The sequence below is a fragment of the Pan paniscus genome, chromosome 9 (assembly GCF_029289425.2).
Source record: "Pan paniscus chromosome 9, NHGRI_mPanPan1-v2.0_pri, whole genome shotgun sequence".
Classification (NCBI taxonomy): domain Eukaryota; kingdom Metazoa; phylum Chordata; class Mammalia; order Primates; family Hominidae; genus Pan; species Pan paniscus.
The window spans coordinates 17,241,316-17,264,152 of NC_073258.2; the positions used below are offsets into that span (position 1 = coordinate 17,241,316).

The following is a 22,837-nucleotide window of genomic DNA, read 5'->3' on the forward strand; positions in this document are numbered from 1 at the left end:
AGGAGTTGATTTTGGATGTGTTAAGAGAGTGAAGAGATGAATTCAGATTCGAGCAAAGTGAGATTAAGGGGCTTGAGACAACCAAGTGTATTTCAATGTAGGTATGGAACTCAGAAAAGTGATAGGGGCTACAAGTATGGATTTGGGAGTCAACAGCAAATAGTTGGAAGTCTACTTTGAGTATCAAGCTTTCCTTTTCTCAAAAACTGTGTGTCATAGTATTGGCTTCTGGTACATTGGACAATGAGCCCTTTTTGCTTGCTAACACTGCTGCATTCTGTATCTGTTTTATTATTTATCCTGGACATCTCGCCATATCACTACACAGAAAAATTCCTTATTCTTGGCTGGGTGTGGTGGTTCACGCTGCAATCCCAGCACTTTGGGAGGCCGAGGTGGGTGGATCTCTTAAGCTCAGGAGTTCGAGACCAGCCTGGGTAACATGGCTCTCAGTATTAAGGTACTTCTACCTATTTCTTTTTGCATGTCTTGTAATTTATGCTTTATGAAAGTTGTTACTTGGTGTGGTATTGTAACTATTATAAAGTCCTTATGAATTATAGTATTTAGAATTACAAAGTGCACTTTTTTGTCTTATGTTTTCTGGCTGGAATTCTGCCTTGTTTTATTAAGATCATGACTCATGCTTTCTTTTTATTTGTATTTCCTGGCATGCCTTTAACCATCCTTTTATTTTTAACCTTTAACCTATGTTTTAAGTATCTCTTCTGTACAACAACAATATAGCATTGGATTTGGCCTGAAATCAAATCCAATGCTATATTATATGAACACCTTTTTGATAGGTGAGATAAGCCCATTTATATTTATTCATGTGACTGTAAGGACTTAATTCTTCATATTATTTGCTCTTTTCTTAAAAACTCATTTTAATTACGACATTTAAGAAAGTGTGTATCTTTGATTCAGTGGCTATAGTTATACTATCTTTGGACCCCATTTCTTTATAGTATCTGCTTCTCATCTATAAATTAAAAATTTAGCTTGTACATATTCTTCTCTATTTCCCACTACCCAATTTAAGGCAATATTATCCTTTATTCTTGTAAATTGTACTATTAAATATTCTTAAACTTCTACTACTTGTCACTTTTAAACTGTATCTTTTGAATTCTAACTATACGAAGCAAAGAGCTTATTCTGTGTTCTACCATTTCTCCTCTTCTCATTTTTTGTTAGATGCATTATTTTTATCAGAGAATAAAACATTTAGATAGTATTGTCACATTTATGCCACCATTGTCTTAGTTCTATAATTAAATGTATTCAGTGCTCAAGGCTAGTCCTTTTGTTGATGTTTCCTCAGTCATCACTTGGTTCACTGAAACTTGTCCTCATACCTGATTAACAGTTTAGGCGCTAGAGAACTTACCGTTCAAAATCAGACAAAATTAGGGAGCCCTCAATCTAGGGCACTAATCCCAGGTAGGAGCACCACCATCTCCTTGGCATAGGAACCCAATTTATTTATACTTATTTCAGCACTTGGGGGCAAGTTCTACAGCTGCACAAACAGAAGGACAAAATGAGATGGGGCAAATTGTTCAGCTGTTTATCCCAGTAAATCTGCTTGATTTCTTTCCACTTTTAGAAAAAGTTCTCCTTACCTACTTCTCTCCTTATGTACCGATTTTCTCCATAGCTATCCCGTGAAGAATGGGCTCCCATCTCCACCTGTGGCTTCGTCTATGCATGATTTTATTTGTGGTTTTCTATATTTTTCCATTCACCTTCCATCTCCTAAAATTTCAAAGTATCTGATCCACTAACATTGCCCTCAACCCGTATTCTCAATGCCTTTATTCTTTTTCCTATCCTTAATGGTTATTTCAGTGATACATGAGAAAAAACAAGTGTGCTCACTTGTTGAATAAGAAATTAGATTTCTAACATTTGAGTTAGTAGCTTAGCACTGACTGATGAGAGAGAAGGCATCCCTATTGCGTAGATCCAATGTATCTGTTACAATGTAATTTCAAAAAATAGATTTTTCCAATATGGATTACTTACTAATTCATGCTAATTTATATTTTTCCAAAAGTGCAGCATTTTATTTTTACCACAGCTAACTGGTTCCAAATAATTGAGTTGAAAGCATAATGAAAAACAGCCTTATAAATAGTAAAGCATAAGATAAATTATTGGGTGTGAATAAAAGGAATATGGAATGAAATAAGGCATGCCTCTGCCGTGATCTAGAGAATTCACTTCCCCTGTGTAAACCTCTATTTCCTTGGCTATAAAATGAGCACATTAAGTGAAGTTAAGGCTCTTCTACCTTTAAAAGTTTATGAATCTACATATTTTATAATTTGTCAGGCTTACATTAACCTGATTAAGGAAAAATGCAAACTTGGAAGCAAGGCAATGAAAATAGCATGATCTTCATTCTGCATAGATTTATGGAGTTCCTAAATTGTACTAGCAGCAGTAGTGGTGTACTCAAAAGCAAAAGAAAGCCTCCTCAACTTTTATTATAGTCTACTTCAGTTCACTAAGTTGTTTTGCCTAGTAAAACAACTACCTTAAAGTTCAACTTAGGCTCTTATAGCAGATATGACACTAAGTAGGAGGCCCTGGGATGAGAGATTTGCTGTATCAAAGAAAGAACAAAGACTAAGGAGCAACTTGAATATGTTTGTCAAGATTCAGGAAGGTTGGGGCAGGATGTGACGGCTCATGCCTGTAATCCCAGTACTTTGGGAAGCTGAGCTTGGAGAACTGCTTGAGCCCAGGAGTTCAAGACCAGCCTGGACAACTATCTCTGAAAAAATAAAATAAAATAATTAAAGAAAGATTCAAGAAGGTAGGTTGGAAAGTTGCTTGGCTTAGCAAGTGAGGCAGACACTATAGTTGGTCTTCTGACTCTTCATAATTATCCCTAGTTTTGTTTAGATAACTACACCACCCATATGTAGCACATGTATTTTGGGAGAAGCCAACTCCATCACTACTTCTAGTAGTCAGGCATATGTTCAGGCTAAGTGAACCATAATTACACTCACAAAGCATAGTTTTAAATTAATGGATGGGCACATAACTCAGAACCTACAGGACACAAAAAACAGTTTTCTGGGGGCATCTGAAAAATTCCCTTGCTCTCCCAGAAACGATCTAAGCTTGCTTTCTCTGTATGGAGGTGAGCAAAGCACATGTGCTCCATGAGCTAGCCTTAAGATAAAGCTGGTATCATCTGGAAGGCAAAATTCAGAGGTGGAAAGACACAGGATCTTTGATTACACCATGTAACATCTAAGCCATACGGACCCTAAAACTTCCACCCTTCCTCCAAATTCCCTTACTTAAGTGAACTTGCAAGGATTTTCTTTCCCTTGCAACTGGAAACATCTGAATATATCCAAGATGCAAACTCCTGATGTATAACACAGGAAACTTGAAACTGTTCAACAACTAAGTCCAAACTAAGGTTAAATCCATATTCTTAATAGAAGTCGTTGTGTGCACTGACTCTGAGGCTGCAACTATTCATGAGCCATGTTACAAGAGCATGTACCTGTAATTTAACAACTTTAGAAGAAATGATGACGTAAAAATAGCTATAAATGGGTCAATATACATTCCAGTTTGTTTAGGGCAGTCACAATTTACCCTTGTTGTCCTGACATAATTATGAATAGGACCCCATTCACTCTCAAGTGTCCCAGTTTACACAGTTACCCTGTCTCTAAAGCATGTTTTTGGATTTGAATATAATTATCTTTAGAAAAATAACACTAACCCACGGAAATGCCTAGAGACCTCTAAAAGATATAAGTGAATTCAATCTTTAATCCTTGTGATTGGTTTTAGAAAGAAGTGGTGCCAGGGAAAATGTGCCAACAAAGATTCAATAGCCATTTATCATTTTAAATTTTAAATATATTATTGTAATGTCCTATCTACTTAACTGCTATGAAGATGGACACTCAGGGTCACACAGACCCTCATTTATAAGAAGAATGACACAGTTCTTATGAAGACAGAGCAGGAAGCAAGATATGAAAGCACTGGCAGGCTCTACATTAAATACATATTTCTTCTACCATCTCCCACCATATCTAAAATACCTCTATAGTCCAAACTCATTTATTTGTGTTTTAATTTCTTCTGTAGTCCTCTATTAAACTGGACTGGTACCACACAGTTTATTAATGTCAATACCTGATCAGAAGGGAGCTGGTTTCTGGAACCAAGGCCCCCCAGGACAGAAGGCAGATGGAGTCAAGAAGGGATGAAAGTACCTGGTACTAAACAAGATGCTCAGCTTAGGGCGTCCATGACCCTTCTTAGCATTTTAAGCAACACCCATCATTTGCACCTTTGTGTCTCTCAACAGAGAATTTTATCCCAGAAGTCATAAAATCTTGAAAAACAATCACGACTAGTGCTTGTTTCTGCTCTAGTACTATTTTAAGACACATCTGTGTTCATTTGGCTTTTTGATGCTGTGACTTTTATTCTAATACACACATTGATTTGATTAAACCAAGTTCAGGGATAAGGCAAATATACATCCTTGTTCCCGAAAACATCCCAGGCAGTTTCAGCGTCTTTCAGCACAGATGAGGTAGGGTTGGGGCTGCAATGTCATGCCTAACCTGGGCTTCAGATCTGGAACTAGTTCATGTGGAAAATGCAAATGAAACCTCTGAAGCAATGCTGTAAAAAACAAGAACATTTCCATGCGAGCCAACTGTTCTCCAAGACAATGTCTTCTTCCTAAACAGAAAAAGCAGATGTAATAATTTTTTAAACCCACAATCTTTACCAAAATTAATGTCTAATATTTGGATGTCATTCAGGAAATCTGGAATTTAAAGAAAGAGGGAATTATGTTTATTAAAGGATTTTCTTAAATCTCAAAGAATAGAAATTGACACTTCAAGCAGAACCCATTCATTTACCTCCTTTTGTTAGACCACGGACTTTTGTAAGACTTTAGTTCCATCTCCCACTTCCCTCCTATGCTGCAACAGAGCCTAAGATATGCCACAAAAGATCTAATTTGAGGTGAGACATTTTGCTCAAGAACAGTCCACTTCATTTCAACTAAGTGTGTATTCTTCCCCAATGAAGGGGAAGAGTTTCTAGTCCATCTTCCATGGGTCTTGTGTACCTTTTCACAGAAGAAGCAATATTTTCCTAATTGAAGATGAAGTACAATAACCAGAAGCCAAGAGAGTGAGATTCCAGTTTTACTTAAGTGACTATATCTTTTCCCTCTCTGGGTCTCAGTTTCTCAAGCTACCTGTTACTGAATTCTCATTCCACAAGTTTTGAAAAACAGATTTAGAAGAAGCCAGGGGTTCTCAAAAGTTCATCTATAGTTAATAAATTAAGGCTTATATTAAGCCGAAACAGATGTTAATTACTTCCAATTTAATCATTCTCTCCTGTAAGAATCAGTTCTGTGTTTTTAGAATTGGGATATTTAATTCTATAGAAGGATGCTTTAGATTAAGATGCTGTATCTAATGAATTATCATTATCCTTTATTCTAAAGTTACGCCCCGTGAAAGTTCTCTTACCTAGGGAAAAAGGAACCAAAGCTTCCTTCTTGGCAAAATATCCACTGCTGTCCAGAAATCGCTCAGGATGGAACACTTCTGGGTCTCTCCAGTACTTTTCATCAAAGTGTACAGAATAAAGATTTGTAATTACTGTTGTGCCTTTAGGAATGGAATAACCACGTACAACTGCATCTTCAGAGGTTGCATGGAAAATCCCTAATGGAACTATATTACAGAATCTTAAAACTTCATGCAAAACTGCCTCAGTATAAGGCATTTTGCATTTGTCGTCCCAAGAAGGCTTCCCATTAGGGCCCATAATTAAATCAATCTCTTTCTGAACTTGTCCTGTCAGAGAAAAAGTATTCAAGTTATTATGCAGTTCTTAGAATTATACCTAAAGTTATTTCCCTCTGGAATAAAATAAAGGATAACCTATAACAAGCCAATAGGATATAGATACATCCAGATTCAGATTTTTTATTATCTGGGCGTTCTATTGAAATATATGCTATATATCTTGTTCTAACAGTAGTCAGTGCTCTGGGTAGCTCTATTGTGAAAGACATAAGTAATAAGAATAAACATTAAACATACCTAGAATTGGAGTAAGAAAAATAGTAAAGCATAAAATTAGTTTTTAAAATTCTATCAGAGTTCAGATTCCAGCTCTGCCACTTGCAGACACACAGTGTTTTTTCTGATTTATAAAATGGGCATAATAAGACCTCTTTCAGAGATTTTTTTTACATGAACTGAGATAATAGATTTGAAAACTCTTTTTTGTAACTATTAAATATTTCTATACTTGGCTGGCATCGCAGGAGTTCCTAAAGAAAATGTATTGTGCATGGCCAAGACTCAAAAACATGTATGAACCCTACATGTAAGGATAGACCCTGAGATCATCAAGAGAATCCTCACCTTGAATATTAGGATAAAGGGCCATGAAAAGAATCGCCCACCGTAGCACATTGGTTGTAGTTTCAGTTCCAGCAATGATGAGTTCACCCACTGAGAAAATTAGGTTTTCTTTGGAGAAAGTAGATGCTGGGTCATTTTTACCTTGATCCATCTCATCTAAATAAGCATCAACAAAATGCTGAGGTAGCTGAGGCTTTCTGTTGACTGAAGCTTTTTCAATGAGTCTGGAGAGAAAATCATAGACTACGGCTGCATTTCTAAACAGCTGTTGATGTTTTCCAAAAGGCAGGATGCCAATCCATGGAAAGGCATTATACAAGAAGACTGAGGCACTGGCAGCTAGTTCCACATTTTCACTAAATAACTCAATCATGTGCTGAAAATCGGTGTCTTCATAAGTGAATCGTTCTCCAAAAATGATCAGATTGGTTATGTTTGAAACAGCATTCGTTATTAACTGTTTAAAGTCAAAAGGTCTACCTTTGTACGTTTCAATAGCATCATTGAAAAATTTGGTTTCTTCCAAGATTTTAGATTCAAAAGACTTTTGGCCATATCCAAAATATCGAAAACTGTTTACAGCTAATCGTCTGTGATCGACCCATCCTCGGCCATATCTGGAATTGAGTAAGCCTGAAAAAAAATATTAAAATATTGTATAATTCCTACTTCTCTGTATCTAAAAAATGAAAGGGAACAAAATTTTTTTAATGGATGGTTAGTCATCCTTCTCCAAATTATCCTCCTATATAACTACATGGTTGGGTCCTGTTCTCAGCAACTCATTAGCCAGAGTATTATAACAGATAAAGTTTTTCTACTCCTTATCTGTGGACTGGCAGAAAAGGCCTATAATTGCACCACCACAAGAAGCTAGTCAGTCTTGTGTAATTTAACCTGGTGAAATAGGCCCAGGTGACTATATTATCCAACTTTTACTATAAGCCTAATTTACCAAAGACAAATGACCACATGTTCAATGGACAAAGTTTTATCTTAGACTAAACAAACACCTAAAAAATCATCCTTCTAGGATTAGAAATTTTCTGCTTAAAAGAGAATAGATTTTAGAAAATAAATTTCCTCCCATTAAAGGGATATGGTAGACAATCAAGTAACTATGACAGGGGTAAGGGTACTCTGAATGAGCTGTCAATATAGTCGAAATGCTGAAGTCAAAAAAAGGGCAAACATGAAGCTCAAACTTTTCTAATGCTGATATTGCCTGCCTTAAAATTTCAGAGTCTCCACAATGTATCTGCTGTTTTGATGTTGCTACTATTGAAATTTTCTCCCTTAAATTAATTCAACATCTTCAGTGCACATATTTATGTAACATGTACTTTACTCAAAATTTCACTCATTACTGGGACACGGTTGTACCTCTGATAAATTTCACATTGATATGTGATTCCCAATGTTGGAGGTGGGGCATGGTGGGAACTGATTGGATCATAGGGGCAGATCCCTTATGAATGGTCTTACAACATCCCCTTGGTGATAAGTGAGTTCTCCCTCAGTTAATGTGAGATCTGGTTGTTTAAAAGTTAAGGACCTCTCCCTACTTGCTCTGTTGCTACCACTCTTGCCATATGACATGCTGGCTTTCCTCAATGCCTTCTGCCATGATTGTGAGCTTCAGTAGAAGCAGATGGCCTCAACAGAAGCAGACGCCAGCACCATGCTTCCTATAAAGTGTGCAGAACCATGAGCCAATTAAACCTCTTTTCTTTACAGGTTACCCAGCCTCGGGTATTTCTTTATAGCAATACAAAATGGACTAACACAACCCACAATGAAAAATGTCACATTCTCTTGTGTACATGAGGTACACACAAAATTTACATTCCAACAACTTATTGTGCAATAATTTTTGAATGTAGAACTTATTAAAAAGTTACTGTAAGGGGGTCATTAGTGCTGTGTAGCAATCTTACATTCCCATAGTCCATTCTTTTTTCTATACTCCCAGATGACTATTCATTCAACAAATATTCATTTAACATGTATTTGTGGAACACCTACTATGTTCCAGGCAATGTTCTAAGTGTCAGGAATGTATCAGGGAACAAAAGAAGCAAAGGTCCCTACTCTCACAGAGCTTAGACACTAGTAGGAAAGACAGACAAAACAACAAATAAATTATACAGCAAGTAAAAAGATATAGGGTAGTCAGCAAAATGCTCACTGAGAAGATGACATCTGAGTAAAGATTCATAGGAGATGAGGAAGTGAGACAAGCAAATACCGGAGGAAAGACCACTGCAGTTAGAGGTAACAGCTAGTGCAATGGTGCCAAGATGAAACCAGCCCTAGAGAAATATGTGCACATGGGATACATACACAAGAAGGTCAGAGGAGCACTGTTTATAACAACCCTACACGGGCCAAGCTGTGTGCCTGGGCATGACACTGGGCTCACCCAAAGGGCAACTTTTTCCCATTCACACAGTGGGCTAATAGTGGCCATGATTTTCTACTTCCAAGGTCAGTACATAGTACCTTAAAACAACACATATCAAACATAGTGTTGGAAGTTCTGGCCAGGGCAATTAGGCAGGAGAAGGAAATAAAGGGTATTCAATTAGGAAAAGAGGAAGTCAAATTGTCCCTGTTTGCAGATGACATGATTGTATATCGAGAAAACCCCATTGTCTCAGCCCAAAATCTCCTTAAGCTGATAAGAAACTTCAGCAAAGTCTCAGGATACAAAACCAATGTACAAAAATCACAAGCATTCTTATACACCAATAATAGACAATCAGAGAGCCAAATCATGAGTGAACTCCCATTCACAATTGCTTCAAAGAGAATAAAATACCTAGGAATCCAACTTACAACAGACGTGAAGGACCTCTTCAAGGAGAACTACAAACCACTGCTCAATGAAATAAAAGAGGAAACAAACAAATGGAAGAACATTCCATGCTCATGGGTAGGAGGAATCAATATCATGAAAATGGCCATACTGCCCAAGGTAATTTACAGATTCAATGCCATCCCCATCAAGCTACCAATGACTTTCTTCACAGAATTGGAAAAAACTACTTTAAAGTTCATATGGAACCAAAAAAGAGCCTGCATCGCCAAGTCAAGCCTAAGCCAAAAGAACAAAGCTGGAGGCATCACACTACCTGACTTCAAACTATACTACAAGGCTACACTAACCAAAACAGCATGGTACTGGTACCAAAACAGAGATATAGATCAATGGAACAGAACAGAGCCCTCAGAAATAATGCTGCATATCCACAACTATCTGATCTTTGACAAACCTGAGAAAAATAAGCAATGGGGAAAAGATTCCCTATTTAATAAATGGTGCTGGGAAAACTGGCTAGCCATATGTAGAAAGCTGAAACTGGATCCCTTCCTTATGCCTTATACAAAAATTAATTCAAGATGGATTAAAGACTTAAACGTTAGACCTAAAACCATAAAAACCCTAGAAGAAAACCTAGGCATTACCATTCAGGACACAGGCATGGGCAAGGACTTCATGTCTAAAACACCAAAAGCAATGGCAACAAAAGCCAAAATTGACAAATGGGATCTAATTAAACTAAAGAGCTTCTGTACAGCAAAAGAAACTACCATCAGAGTGAACAGGCAACCTACAAAATGGGAGAAAATTTTTGCAACCTACTCATCTGACAAAGGGCTAATATCCAGAGTCTACAATGAACTCAAACAAATTTACAAGAAAAAAACAACCCCATCAACAAGTGGGCAAAGGACATGAACAGACACTTCTCAAAAGAAGACATTTATGCAGCCAAAAAACACATGAAAAAATGCTCACCATCACTGGCCATCAGAGAAATGCAAATCAAAACCACAATGAGATACCATCTCACACCAGTTAGAATGGCAATCATTAAAAAGTCAGGAAACAACAGGTGCTGGAGAGGATGTGGAGAATTAGGAATACTTTTACACTGTTGGTGGGACTGTAAACTAGTTCAACCATTGTGGAAGTCAGTGTGGCGATTCCTCAGGGATCTAGAACTAGAAATACCATTTGACCCTGCCATCCCATTACTGGGTATATACCCAAAGGACTATAAATCATGCTGCTATAAAGACACATGCACACGTAAGTTTATTGCGGCACTATTCACAATAGCAAAGACTTGGAACCAACCCAAAGGTCCAACAATGATAGACTGGATGAAGAAAATGTGGCACATATACACCATGGAATACTATGCAGCCATAAAAAATAATGAGTTCATGTCCTTTGTTAGGGACATGGATGAAATTGGAAATCATCATTCTCAGTAAACTATCGCAAGAACAAAAAACCAAACACCGCATATTCTCACTCATAGGTGGGAACTGAACAATGAGAACACATGGACACAGGAAGGGGAACATCACACTCTGGGGACTGTTGTGGGGTCGGGGGAGGGGGGAGGGATAGCATTAGGAGATATACCTAATGCTAAATGACAAGTTAATGGGTGCAGCATACCAGTATGGCACATGTATACATATGTAACTAACCTGCACATTGTGCACATGTACCCTAAAACTTAAAGTATAATAATAATTAAAAAAAATAAAAATTAAAAAAAGAAATAAAAAAACACATAATTTTCTACCTGGTTTTAAAAAATCTTAAGTTGAATGCTTTATGATAAAAACAGTCTAAACAATAAATTTACAGCTTTGAAAAATATATACTTTGTCTCAAATATTACTGTGATTGCATCATCTTTCATTTTCATCATCTTTTTAAAGGTCTATTATAATTGTGGCTGCTTCTTTGGTCTAATTGTTTGTTTTTTATTTATATTACTGCTTTCAAGTATCATTATACTCTGGCCTCAGAATTCAGTCTTTTACAAGTTGTGCTTTCTCTGCATTAGTTGATTTCCTTTGTGATGTAATACAGGATTTTAATTTTTGCCTTTTCAACCAATGTCTTTAGTTTTTGCCTATGTAAGCAAGATATTGTTAAATTTTTATTTGAAATTAAATGTGAAACTCAGAGAATTTAGGACACAACTTTAGTAAAAATTCTTATACTATTAACTATTAAAACCACTGTATGTGATCTGAACATTCTATTTTAGGCTGTCTGTTGCTGCTTTCTTCTTACCGATTTTGTCAACTTTCAGTCTTTCCCCCTTGTTGAATATGGAATCCCCAACACTGATCAATACTAAACCATACAGAATGCTAGTCCTTTACACAAACCATGCAACTCTACACTTACTAATCCCAGTGATTAGTAGTCAAAAAAGCTGCTTCAAGTTCTGTAAGCTTATAAGTAAAATGATAGTAAAAATGTCACCAAGTACTCAAGACTAGGTTCAAAAGGGCACTTCGGATTCAAGTGGAAGTATGTGTTTATTCCTAACTTGTTTCACAAAACCTGCAGATGTTATTAGGTGTTGATTCTTAAAAACATTATTTATAATACTTATTAGAGCTGGACCACAATAGAATTAGCAATGTACTGGTCTAAAATATGAGTGTAGTACAGCCTGAAAGGTCCTCAAATACTAGGTTCTGTAAATAAATAGTTTCTTATTAATCAGTACAAAATAATCCCAACTCTATGCACTAAAACTTAAAATAAGGAATGTGATTTAAAATAGCTTAGTAAATCACTAAATAGGTGCAAATAAACATACCTCCCATTTTTGTCATCTTCATGAATAAAGGAAGGCATGGTCTGTCTGCAAAAATTTCACTTTGATGAACAAGGCATTCCTTTACTACATCATAGCCATTTAGAACCACAGTTGATATGCCTCCAAGATCTAAACTGAAGATCTTTGAGAAGAGAAGAAAAACAACATTTAAATGACAACATGTATGGAGAAATATAACCATGGAAATCTACAAGTGGTAAGTGCGGCTCTTCCAGGATTTGTTACGTCCCTGAAAATATAGGCAGTTATTACTCAACTGACAATGTTCAGAGTGCCCTCCTTCTATAAGGCATGCAAAACTGTGTGATTTCATTATGCCATTCAGTGCCTAAAGTCACAGTCTTACCAACAGTATAATGAAAAGGGTACTGGACTCGGGAGGCCTGGGTCTAGTTTAAGGTTTGCCATTAAACAGATAAAAGACTCTGGGCAGAACACTTAACCTATCTGGGCTTCAGTATTGCCATAGAAAATATATTTGATATACATGCTCTTTTATGATTCATTTTACCTCAAAATGTTCAATGATATCTAGGAATCTCCTTCTATTTCCAAGATGAATGAGGCTAGTTAGGGAGAGGATTCTCAAATACCTGAGAGACAACTTTGAAGTATAAACATACTGTAACTAAGCCCATTTGTATTTGGCTCTCTGTATTCCACAAAGTGAATGAAGAGGGCTCTAAGGGAACCTAACCTTGGAGGAAAGGCATTTACCACATAGGTTAGGTGGCTGCCTCTCAGTTAAGGGGAAGGCAAAACAGGATCCATTCCATGCCTTGCTGGAGTTGTCTGCCCTGTGCCTCACCCCAGGTTCACTTACAATGTCACACCTCCTGTAGTCTATTCTAGTTAACCCAATATAAGAGGCCAGTCAGTGAGAGAACGATATTCCCTTATCAGTGGAATGTAAAGATTGCTTATTGCCATCCTTTCAGGATAGCTTTTTACAGCCAAAATACTGAGACAAGCCTTATCCCTGTGCAAACAAGTCAAGGAGATTTAGCCATGGTACACACTACTTCAGAAGAAAACAGGAGGCTTAGCAGAGAACAAAAGTTCAGCAGAAAGTTATATCAGCAAAGGTCATGAGGACTGCCAAGTGGTAACAACTAACCAGCTGAGTAATGGCCACCAGAGTCTTTGGCACACGGGTGGGCTCTGCCAAGTGAGCACTAGGTATATCCAGAACCTTGGGAAAAGAACATGGACTGCCTGCCATAAGCAGTGGTATTAGTCAAAAGTGACAGTAGAAGAGTTCTAAGTAAAAGGGAATGGCTACCAGCCAAGCAAAGTGGGGACAATGCAGTAATGTAGTCCTATTAAAGGAAAGTCTCTTCGCAGAAGGGAACTTTAGCAGAGACAATAAAAAGATGCCATTCCACAAGGATAGTAAAAGAGCCATGAACTTAAAGTTGTGTCACTATGAAGGCAGAACAGAGGGCAAATGTATTTCAGGATAGAGCTTCAGGGTAGAGCTTCAAACTGTGGACACCAGGGATCATAAAAAGCAAGGAGGAGCCATGGCTTGAGAAAGTTGTTACACAATCCACCTTTACTCAAGAATCTGAAATAGTCCTCTATTTGAGGGTAGAACTGGAGAAATTTTTACTTGAACTAGTATGTATTCCTGTATACAGTTTTCAAGGACTTTTGGTAAAGGTGTGTGACTCAAATTGTGAAAACTTATCCTTAAACTGCTTTGATCTATGGAAGGGTACAAGATTAGCTTATATATTCTTTGATTTATTCAATAATTTTAGTGCCAATTATGGGCTAATTATAATGCTGGCAGAGATGTAAACAGGAATACACAAAACATTTTCCTTGCCTTCTAGATCACTCCATGATCTTCAAGTCTCTTTCCCTCACCCAAACCAGCCCTACTCATAATTTTTCACTCTCCCAGTTAATGACCACTCCATACATCCTTCAAGTGGTTGAGGCCCAGGACTTTGCAGTCACCCACACTGACTCATTATTTTCTTCCAAACTCCACATCCAACTGCTCAGCAGTTATGCTGTTTCTACCTTCAGAATATAAACAGAGTCAGACAATTTATTATAACCTGCAGGTGACCGGTCTAAGTCACCTGCATTTCTCCCTTATGTTATAACAACAACCTCCCAACTGGCCTCCCTAATTTCATCCTTGTCTTTTTACAGGTAATTCTCAACGTGGCATTCTCTTGCTTTATGGCCTTTGTTCTTGCTCTTTTCTTAGTCTAGAATGTTCTTCCTTTTGATATTCCTATAGCTTGCTCCTTCATTTCCTTTAAGTCTTTGTTCAGATGCTATCTTTGTGGTGAGACCTGTTCTGATTAAGCAATTTAAAATCTGACCCACTAACATTCTCCATTCCCTTACCCTAATTTAGTTTACTTCCTACTCTGTACTCTTTGAATATATTATATAATTTACTTGTGTTTATATTGTCTGTCTTCCCCCCACTAGAATATAAGCTACATAAGGGCAGGAATCTGTTTTGGTCACTGCTATATCTCTAGCACCTAGGACAGTGCACAGCATATGACAATAGAAATATATGTTGAATTAATGAATAGTCATAGAGACATACATTTAAACATATTATTATAACATCATGGGCTAAATGCTAATAACAGACAAATGTGCAAAGTGCTGTTGATGAAAACCATTAAGTGACTGCCACACTTTTCAACCTTTGCTTGGTTTGCTTCCTCATTTGGAAGGCTTCCTTTGACTGCCATACTACCCTAACCATACCAAGTCTTTAGGGACCATCCTCCATGATGCCTTTCTTGGGGCACTCTTTTTCTCTCTGCTTTGAACCACACGTGGGAGCTTAGAAGCTCCCATGGCACTTATTTAACACTATCTTGAACCAGAAACATTCATATTCTTGTCTTCTGCCTGCGTGCTAAATTACAAACTCCTTAGGAGCAGTGATTTCATCTTTTTCATCTTTGAATCCTTACACAGAATCTCTTTCAGTGCTGTGCATAAAGTTCTCAATAAATGCTGTAAAAATAAATTAATACGCTATCAATTCTACTTGCCTTAATGGAATTATTTTATTGTCCTGAAGTCCATTACCTGAAAATAATCGATAAAGCCACTTGTATTGGCTTTCCTAGCCAGGGAATGCCTCTTGAAATCTAGACTAAGATTAAAGTTACTGCAGAAATTTAAACATTCAGAATCAATCTCCAAGGAAATGGTAATTTTCAGTGTGATACACTTCTATTTAAGATTGCCTTTAAAATGAATATATAAGTCCTGAGGACTGGCTGTTTAACTTTCAAGAATCACAAAGCAGAATTGAATTCACAGACTAACACAAAGGCGGGTGTCACTTGAAGTGACTGTCCTAAGCAATTTTAAAGTCCAGTTTTTTTTTTTTTTTTTTCTGTGAGCATACATCTCAAATTTAAAAGACAGTGGAAAACTAAGATTTTATTTAAGTCCTAGGTACAACTTTCCAGAACTTTTTGGAAGCACAGGAGAGAACAATATTCTTCAACCTCCAAAAAAAGGTATAGTATTTTAACAATTTATGCCAACTTTGAGACTTTGTCAGAATTGGAAAATATCTCTAAGATAATGGGAGATCTTTAGAGATGTTTCACACCAGGATAAAGATCAAATGCTGCTGTAGCCTAGAGTTAATATGTTTGGTGGTTATCAACTAGATCTAAGGCACAGTGAGGCAAACAATGTCTACTCTTTGATGCATACATTCTTTTTCATTTTTGCTCCTTTCAGTTTTTCCTCTGCCCCATTGCAGCTAGTAACAGTTTGGCCCTATTTCATTTGTAGTCAAGAGCTCCCTCTGTAAAGAACCATGGTTCCCTCAAACAGTGGTACCAGCAATAAAACTATGATAGGGGACTTAGACAATCCCCTGCCCAAAAGAAATATTCATAGTAATACCGAGTGTCTTTCAGTTCAAATATTTATATAAGAAAAGCTTAATTCCTTTTTCTGTGAGAAACCATTTCAAATAACTTGTTTAAAAATACTTTCAAATTTGGAGGTCGAACAAATGTGTTCTGTGTATAGAAACTAGTAACATAGGCCGGGCGCGGTGGCTCACGCCTGTAATCCCAGCACTTTGGGAGGCCGAGGCGGGCAGATCACGAGGTCAGGAGATCGAGACCATCCTGCCTAACCGAGTGAATGCCCATCTCTACTAAAAATTACAAAAAATTAGCCGGGCGTGGTGGCGAGCACCTGTGGTCCCAGCTACTCGGGAGGCTGAGGCAGGAGAATGGCGTGAACTCGGGAGGCGGAGCTTTCAGTGAGCCGAGATGGCATCACTGCACTCCAGCCTGGGTGACAGAGCGAGACTCGTCTCAAATAAAAAAAGAAAGAAACTAATAACATACACAATAACCAAGAACACTTGAGTAGCACTTTTCTGTTTTCTGTTGTTATTCTCACTACCGAGATGAAAAAAAAAAGTAAGACTCAGAATAGAGGTCAAGTTTTGTCTGGCAGAAGACCTGATCTCTAGTCTTATGCTTTCACATTTTATTTCTCTAGAATATTATGATGCTGTGTACCAAGATACCAAAGAGATCAAATATATTACATGAAAATCACGGGAATAAACTCAATTCTGGGAGAACTGCAGGTTGGAAAATAAGATCTAAGAATTATACATACCTTTATTATCTCGTCCAGCTTCCCTTTAACAACGTAAACTATTAGTGAACCATGAAAGGAACGTAAACCATTAGTGACTTTCTATTCTAGAAACCTAGACCAATTTTTTTTTTTTTTTTTTTTTTTTTTTTTTTTTTTTGAGACGGAGTCTGGCTCTGTTGCCCAGGCTGGAGTGCAGTGGCGCGATCTCGGCTCACTGAAAGCTCCGCCTCCCGGGTTCACGCCATTCTCCTGCCTCAGCCTCCCGAATAGCTGGGACTACAGGTGCCCGCCACCACGCCCGGCTAATTTTTTGTATTCTTTTAGTAGAGATGGGGTTTCACCGTGTTAGCCAGGACGGTCTCGATCTCCTGATTTCGTGATCCGCCCGCCTCGGCCTCCTAAAGTGCTGGGATTATAGGCGTGAGCCACCGCGCCCGGGCACCTAGACCAATCCTTGTAAAAATTGGTTTAAGTAAGGATTTAAGGTCAAACCTGAAATACCACAGTTGCCAAACATCCCTGTACTTTTCCTTCAAAACACTGACCACAGCCTGTTGCCGATAGTGAGATTAGTTTTCTCTCTCCCACTCATCTGCCAACGCCTTAAAAGGCTGTATCTGCCTTCTTCACCGCTAGCGTCAGGCCTGTAGTTGCATATAAATAAGTGTAATTCAAAACAAAACAGGTGAGCTCTGGCCAGGACCCGTGGAAACTCCTGCCCCCTCCGGACGTCGGGACACCCACACACAAGCGGTGGTCGCCTTTTCCGCTGCCAGTCACAGGGCATTTCCGTGCTGCTTTCTCCTCCGCAGAATGAGGAGGAGCGAAGTACCGACCTCACCGGCTGGTTATGAGTTTTAAATGAGTCACCAAGTTGGCAGTGACAGTGGCACACAGAAGGCGCCTTTTAAGTATCTGCTAAGGTGCCGTTCCCAGCCAGTCAGAACGGCATTAACATCTGCGCTGTAGGACCCCCGCAGCGGATTTTAGTCAGCAATTCATTCACGCGTTCACAATCGTTTCCCAGGGCCCGCTTCTCAGTCAGGGGCGTTCCCCTGCATTCTCCATTCTCACAGCAAACGCCTACACCAGTCGTTCGTCGACTGCAGACACCGAAGAACCTGCTATTAACCATCTAGAACTCAGAACGCCTTGATTTTCCGACAAGCCGCGTGCAGCTTCCACAGAGCTGCGAGGCCGACTCGCAAGACACCCGCACCTGAGGGCATGCGTCCACCCTGGACCTGAAGTGGCGGCGCGGCTGGCGAGCCAAACGGCGCAGGCGCAGGAGCAAGAGCTCGAGCGGTAGCGGGAAAATCAGGACTGGATCGCCTCGGGGCCTCGGCCCGGAGTGGGTCACCGGCAGGGGCGGGGCTCCCCCTGCAAGGGGGCACGGCGTCGAGGACTTCTCCCTTCCAGACCCGGTAAGCGGGTGTCCCTCAAAGGGCAGCCGGCACACGGAGAGGTCCCGACTAGTCGGCCCAGGAGCGGCCATAAGTCCAACCAGGAAGGCCCTGGCCAGCCCGGGCCAGCCTGGCGGCCCTCCCTGCCCGGGGCCCGTCGGGGCTGTACCTCTCCGTACACCTGGCTCTGCTTTCTCATGTAGACATGGGGAAGCTCGGATGAGGCTGCCAGGGAATAGATGTTGCCGATAAATGGCAGCCCCGGCGGCCCCGGGGGGAAGCCCATCGGCCGCCTCTGCTTCAGCAGCTGGCGGACCCCTAGCGCGAAGAGCAGCAGGAAGAGCGCGCAGCCGAGCGCCGCCGCGCCCTCTTCAGCTCTCCAAAGCTTCCACATCGGCCCGAGCTGGAGGTGCGAACTCCACCGCAGCCCTGAGACCCAGGCACTCCCTCCAGCCCTGCCGTACTCCCATTGGCAGGATACCCTCAGGTCCCGCCCTAGCTCCGTGGCCATTGGCTGACTGAGTGAGCGCTCAGGCCCCTTCGGGACAACTACCCCCTAGTTTTGCGCGGCTGAGAGTGGACTTTGCGGAGCGGGTGGCCGGTGCTACCCTTTGGAGGTGGCGGGGCTCTAGGCGGAGCAATGAGCCAGGAGTCCATTTTCTAGAATGTTGACACAAGGGCATTGACGAGGTGTCAGGACGGCCTCACTCACTGGGCTAGGCGGATCCTGCCTCTCTGGGGCCAGACCTTTCTTAAAGTGTCTTTTTAAGTACCAGGTCTGCTTATTTCATTTCACACTAGGAAAACTGGAGAGATGATCAACACTGCAGTCTTTAGCTGAACCTGATACTTTTCAGAATTTCCAGTAGAAAATTGACCCATCAGTAGTAAAAGAAAGTAATTTTACTGTTTTGTCCTGTTTTACTATTTTTCTCCTGTTAATGTATTTTTGTGTGTGATCTTTTAATAATTGTGATGATTGAGCAGTTTATGTGATTAACTCAGTTTACCTATATTTGACCCCTCTCTGGTCTTTCCAAACTGATTACTTATTGGCAATCACGGGACTCTTGTCTGCACTTGTTCACGGAGAGTATTTACTATTCAAGATTTCTGCCTCCACTGCGTGGAATTAAGCAACTGATTTCATATTATTCTTGCTAATTGTTTTTATTCCTGTTTTCTGTTGGACAGTTCCTGCAATACAGGACTTACTGGGTTTGGGACTCTTCTAACAGCTGCCCTCTAATTGTGATTTAGCAGTGGCATGAGTTTTATGGTCCTCATTAGCTTACGACTCATTCACACAACAAATATTTATTCAATGTCTACTATGTTCCCATGTCCTAAGCAATGGAGATACATAGGTGAATAAGAGCAACAAAGTCCTTTCTATAACTTACATTCTTATGAGAGGGAAGAGCAATGACATGGAAATACAATAATTTTCAATAATCAGAAGCAAACAAAAAGTGCGTTATAGAAAACGCCTGGTGGTTGGGGAGATACTTTAGCAGGCGAGGGCTGTCAAGGAAAGTCTTATTAGGAAGATGACATTGGAGCTGAGATCAACTGCTAAAGAGGTGTATTTGTTTCCCACTACTGTTGTAATAAATTACCACCAATCTGATGGCTTAAAACCACACAAATTTATTTTCTTACAATTCTTGAGGTGAGAAGTCCAAAATGAGTCTTCCAGGGCTGACAGAGAGGTGTTAGTGGGGCTTCATTCTTTCTAGAGACTGTAGGAGAGATTCTGTTTCCTTGTCTTTTTCAGCTTCTAGAGGCTGCCCACATTCCTTGGCTTTCGTCCCCATTCCTTCCTCTTCAAGGCCATTAATGTCAGTTTGAATCCTTCCAACATCGCTGTCTCTCTGATTATCTCTCTTCTACTTCCTTCTTCCACTTATAAGGATCGTTGTGATTATATTGGGCCCACCTGGATAATCCCGACTCAAAGATCAGCTGATTAGCCCTTTAATTCCATCTGCAACCTTAATTCTTCTTGCCATGAAACCTAACATATTCACAGTTCTAGGGATTAGTATGTGGACCTATTGGGGGAGGGGAGCATTATTCTGCCTACTATAGAAGGGAAATTTGAGGCAGATATGGGGGAAAATATTCCAAACAGAGGAAATATCAAGGGCAAAGGCTTCATATACTAAGCAAACCTTGTCCTCTGAGAGTGTTTCCAATTTCTCTCCATCTCCCACGCAAGGACACTGCGGAAGTCAGCAAGTTAGTCAGGTCTTTGAGTTTTTCTGTTTAACTGGCTTGTGACTATCCCCAGGGGCTGAAGTTACCCCCACAGGTATGTGTCACAGGATCTGCAGCCACAGAATATCTACCTACTGCCTATTACAAATGCCTATTAAGAGATACCTTAAAATTCTTATTAATCAATAATCTAATAAAATGAAAAAATAATTGTGAGAGATCATTACTAAATTTGGTCTCTAGTTTCTTACCAAAGGCCAGTGGAGATGACACAGGATGGATATTGGGACTGTGGGTGGGAGGCAATGCTGCTGAGGCACCAGGAGCTGAGGAATATCACCTATGGGATGCCTGAGATCAACCCTGCCTTTGCAACACCAGGAGGCTTACAGTTTTTGGTCTGGCCACAGCTGTTATACAGTACAGGTACTTGGTTCAGGAGTGGGCCCCCTGCCATCATTTATTTTCAGAAAGGATTAATTTTCATTACAAAAATATCCTCCAATTCACTTAAATTAAGGAGCATTCCTTCTTTGGCATTCTTTCCCTGGCTACATAGCAGAGGAGAGCTGAGTTACCCCGAGGCAGCCATTTCTGACTGACAGCACTGATGAAATGTTCCCCACCCCACCCCACCCCAGCTCCCCTTGAGAGATAATAGGTGGGGGATTCTCAGGAATAACTATAAGTCTTTCAGGACATAGAGCCTTCCCTGTAACAGTTTATCATGTTCCCTCAGCTCAATAAGGAGAAATCCCTCCCTTATTCCCCCTTCTTGCATTTGCTCTTTGAGTGATAGAAAACAATCAATAATGTTTGTCTATGGCTTTTATCATGACAGGAAGGTTTAGGGCAGCAGGAAGTTAAGTATTTCACTGTTTCATGGCTGAGATCTCATCTTCAGTACTCGGGGTGGAATGGGTGAACACACTGTATAGGGCTTTGCCATTTCTATGTGCAGAACAGTAATGGTTCTAACAGAGAACAGCAATGCTGTGCCAGAATCAGAGCCTCTTTCTGGGCCTTTGGGAACTGAACCGAAGCTCCAGGACTCATCCTGAGGGGCAGTATCAAGTGAGATTCTCCTGGGGTCCCTTTCTGTTCTTGAATGGCTGCAGCCCTGGCCTGGGCCGTGGGAGTTGTCCCAGAGAGCTCCCCACACAGAGTGATGCAATCAGCGCAAATGTGCCTCCTTTGCATGTTCCATTATGTGCATTCTCAGTGTGTTTCATCAGAATTGAAGGAAGTGAGAGCCAAAGGAAGTGCCAAGCTGAGCCATACTGGAGGCTGAGCTAAAAGAAAAAAGTCAATAATAGTGATCCTGCCTTATTAAAAATTTGATGTCTTGTTCATAATGGGTTTTTGCCTCAATTTTGATTTTAAACTGTTGCATTAAAGTGTTATCTTGCTTTTGATCTTCTTGGAGCCCTCTTAAATTCTGTTCCCAAGGTGAATTTCTCACTTGCCTTATCCTAGTCCTCATGCTGGGAGGTAGGGTACCCAAATGAAGACTTTGATTACAAAATGATGTGTAGAAACTGAATTTGTGCACTTGGATTTTCATTGTGCTCTTAGGAGCCAGGCACTGAGGTGGGGCTGGCAGACCAGTAGCACTTCTGGGTGAGATTAGGAACCTTATGAAAGTCTCCCTGTGACCACTTTAAAAAGTCCTCCTCACCCCACTGCCTGAAGTTCAGTCTTTACAAATTAAATGATACGAATTGAACATTCCCTATAACAGGCTAAGTTGGAAAATGCAAAACCTGGTGGCAGGAGAGTACAGCAATAGGAAGTTCTAAAAACGCTTATACATGAATGAATTTAATCCCACATTTACAGGCAAGGCCGAATGAGGGACATGATGACATGGATTTATTGGAGGTGGTGGCATGGTGATGATGATGATGGTGGTGGGTGTGGGGGTTTCAGAAGAGGATGCAGAAGGGGAAAGGAAGTTTTACAGAGAAACTTCTTTCCCTTCACAATTTTTCCAAAGGCTAGATCAACTTAGAGAAATCACATTTCTCAGAAGCAGGAGTTATTCCTGCCATTTCCTAGGGATACTCAGCCAACCAATCCTTGCCACTTCCTCCCATCCAGCTCCCCACTGGGCCATCTTGTGTCATGATATCTTGTATTCCTTTCCTTGTGTTTCAAAAAAATAGAAATGCATGAACACTTCATGATCTTGTTGAAGACCCTCTTCCAAATGCAGTAACAGAGAGTCAGAGGAAGTTTAGTGTTCTATCCAAGTCACACAAGATAGCACCAGTAGAACCAGAATTCTGGGCTCTGGACTTGCCATGTGTTCTTTCAGTCATTCACCACAAATGTATTGGGCACCTACTAGATTAGATGCTGGGAATATAATGGTGAGCAAAATCAGTCATGGTCCCTGTGTTCCTGGGGTTTACATTCTATTGGGGGATGCCAACACCAGTCAAATAATCACAAGTAAATTTATTAT

At 40.0% G+C, this 22,837-nt stretch overlaps 1 protein-coding gene across 4 annotated transcripts; it reads right to left on the bottom strand.

The window, feature by feature from the left end:
• Positions 1 to 623: 623 nt before the first annotated feature.
• Positions 624 to 22,250, bottom strand: CYP2R1 (cytochrome P450 family 2 subfamily R member 1). Of its 4 annotated transcripts, XM_055094146.2 has the most exons (6): positions 17,492 to 22,250; positions 16,766 to 16,803; positions 12,098 to 12,239; positions 6,456 to 7,088; positions 5,550 to 5,879; positions 624 to 4,740 (listed from the first exon to the last, which is right to left on the bottom strand). In XM_055094146.2, exons 1-6 carry the CDS (start codon positions 17,532 to 17,534, stop codon positions 4,565 to 4,567), a joined length of 1,362 nt encoding a protein of 453 aa, XP_054950121.1. In that variant the 5' UTR covers positions 17,535 to 22,250; the 3' UTR covers positions 624 to 4,564. The 4 variants fall into 4 exon arrangements, with proteins under 4 accessions (XP_054950121.1, XP_003818241.2, XP_034788100.1 ...); XM_003818193.6 differs by lacking the exon at positions 16,766 to 16,803 and having other exon boundaries at positions 18,320 to 22,250; XM_034932209.3 differs by lacking the exon at positions 16,766 to 16,803 and having other exon boundaries at positions 17,492 to 22,244.
• Between the last annotated feature and the right edge of the window lie 587 nt (positions 22,251 to 22,837).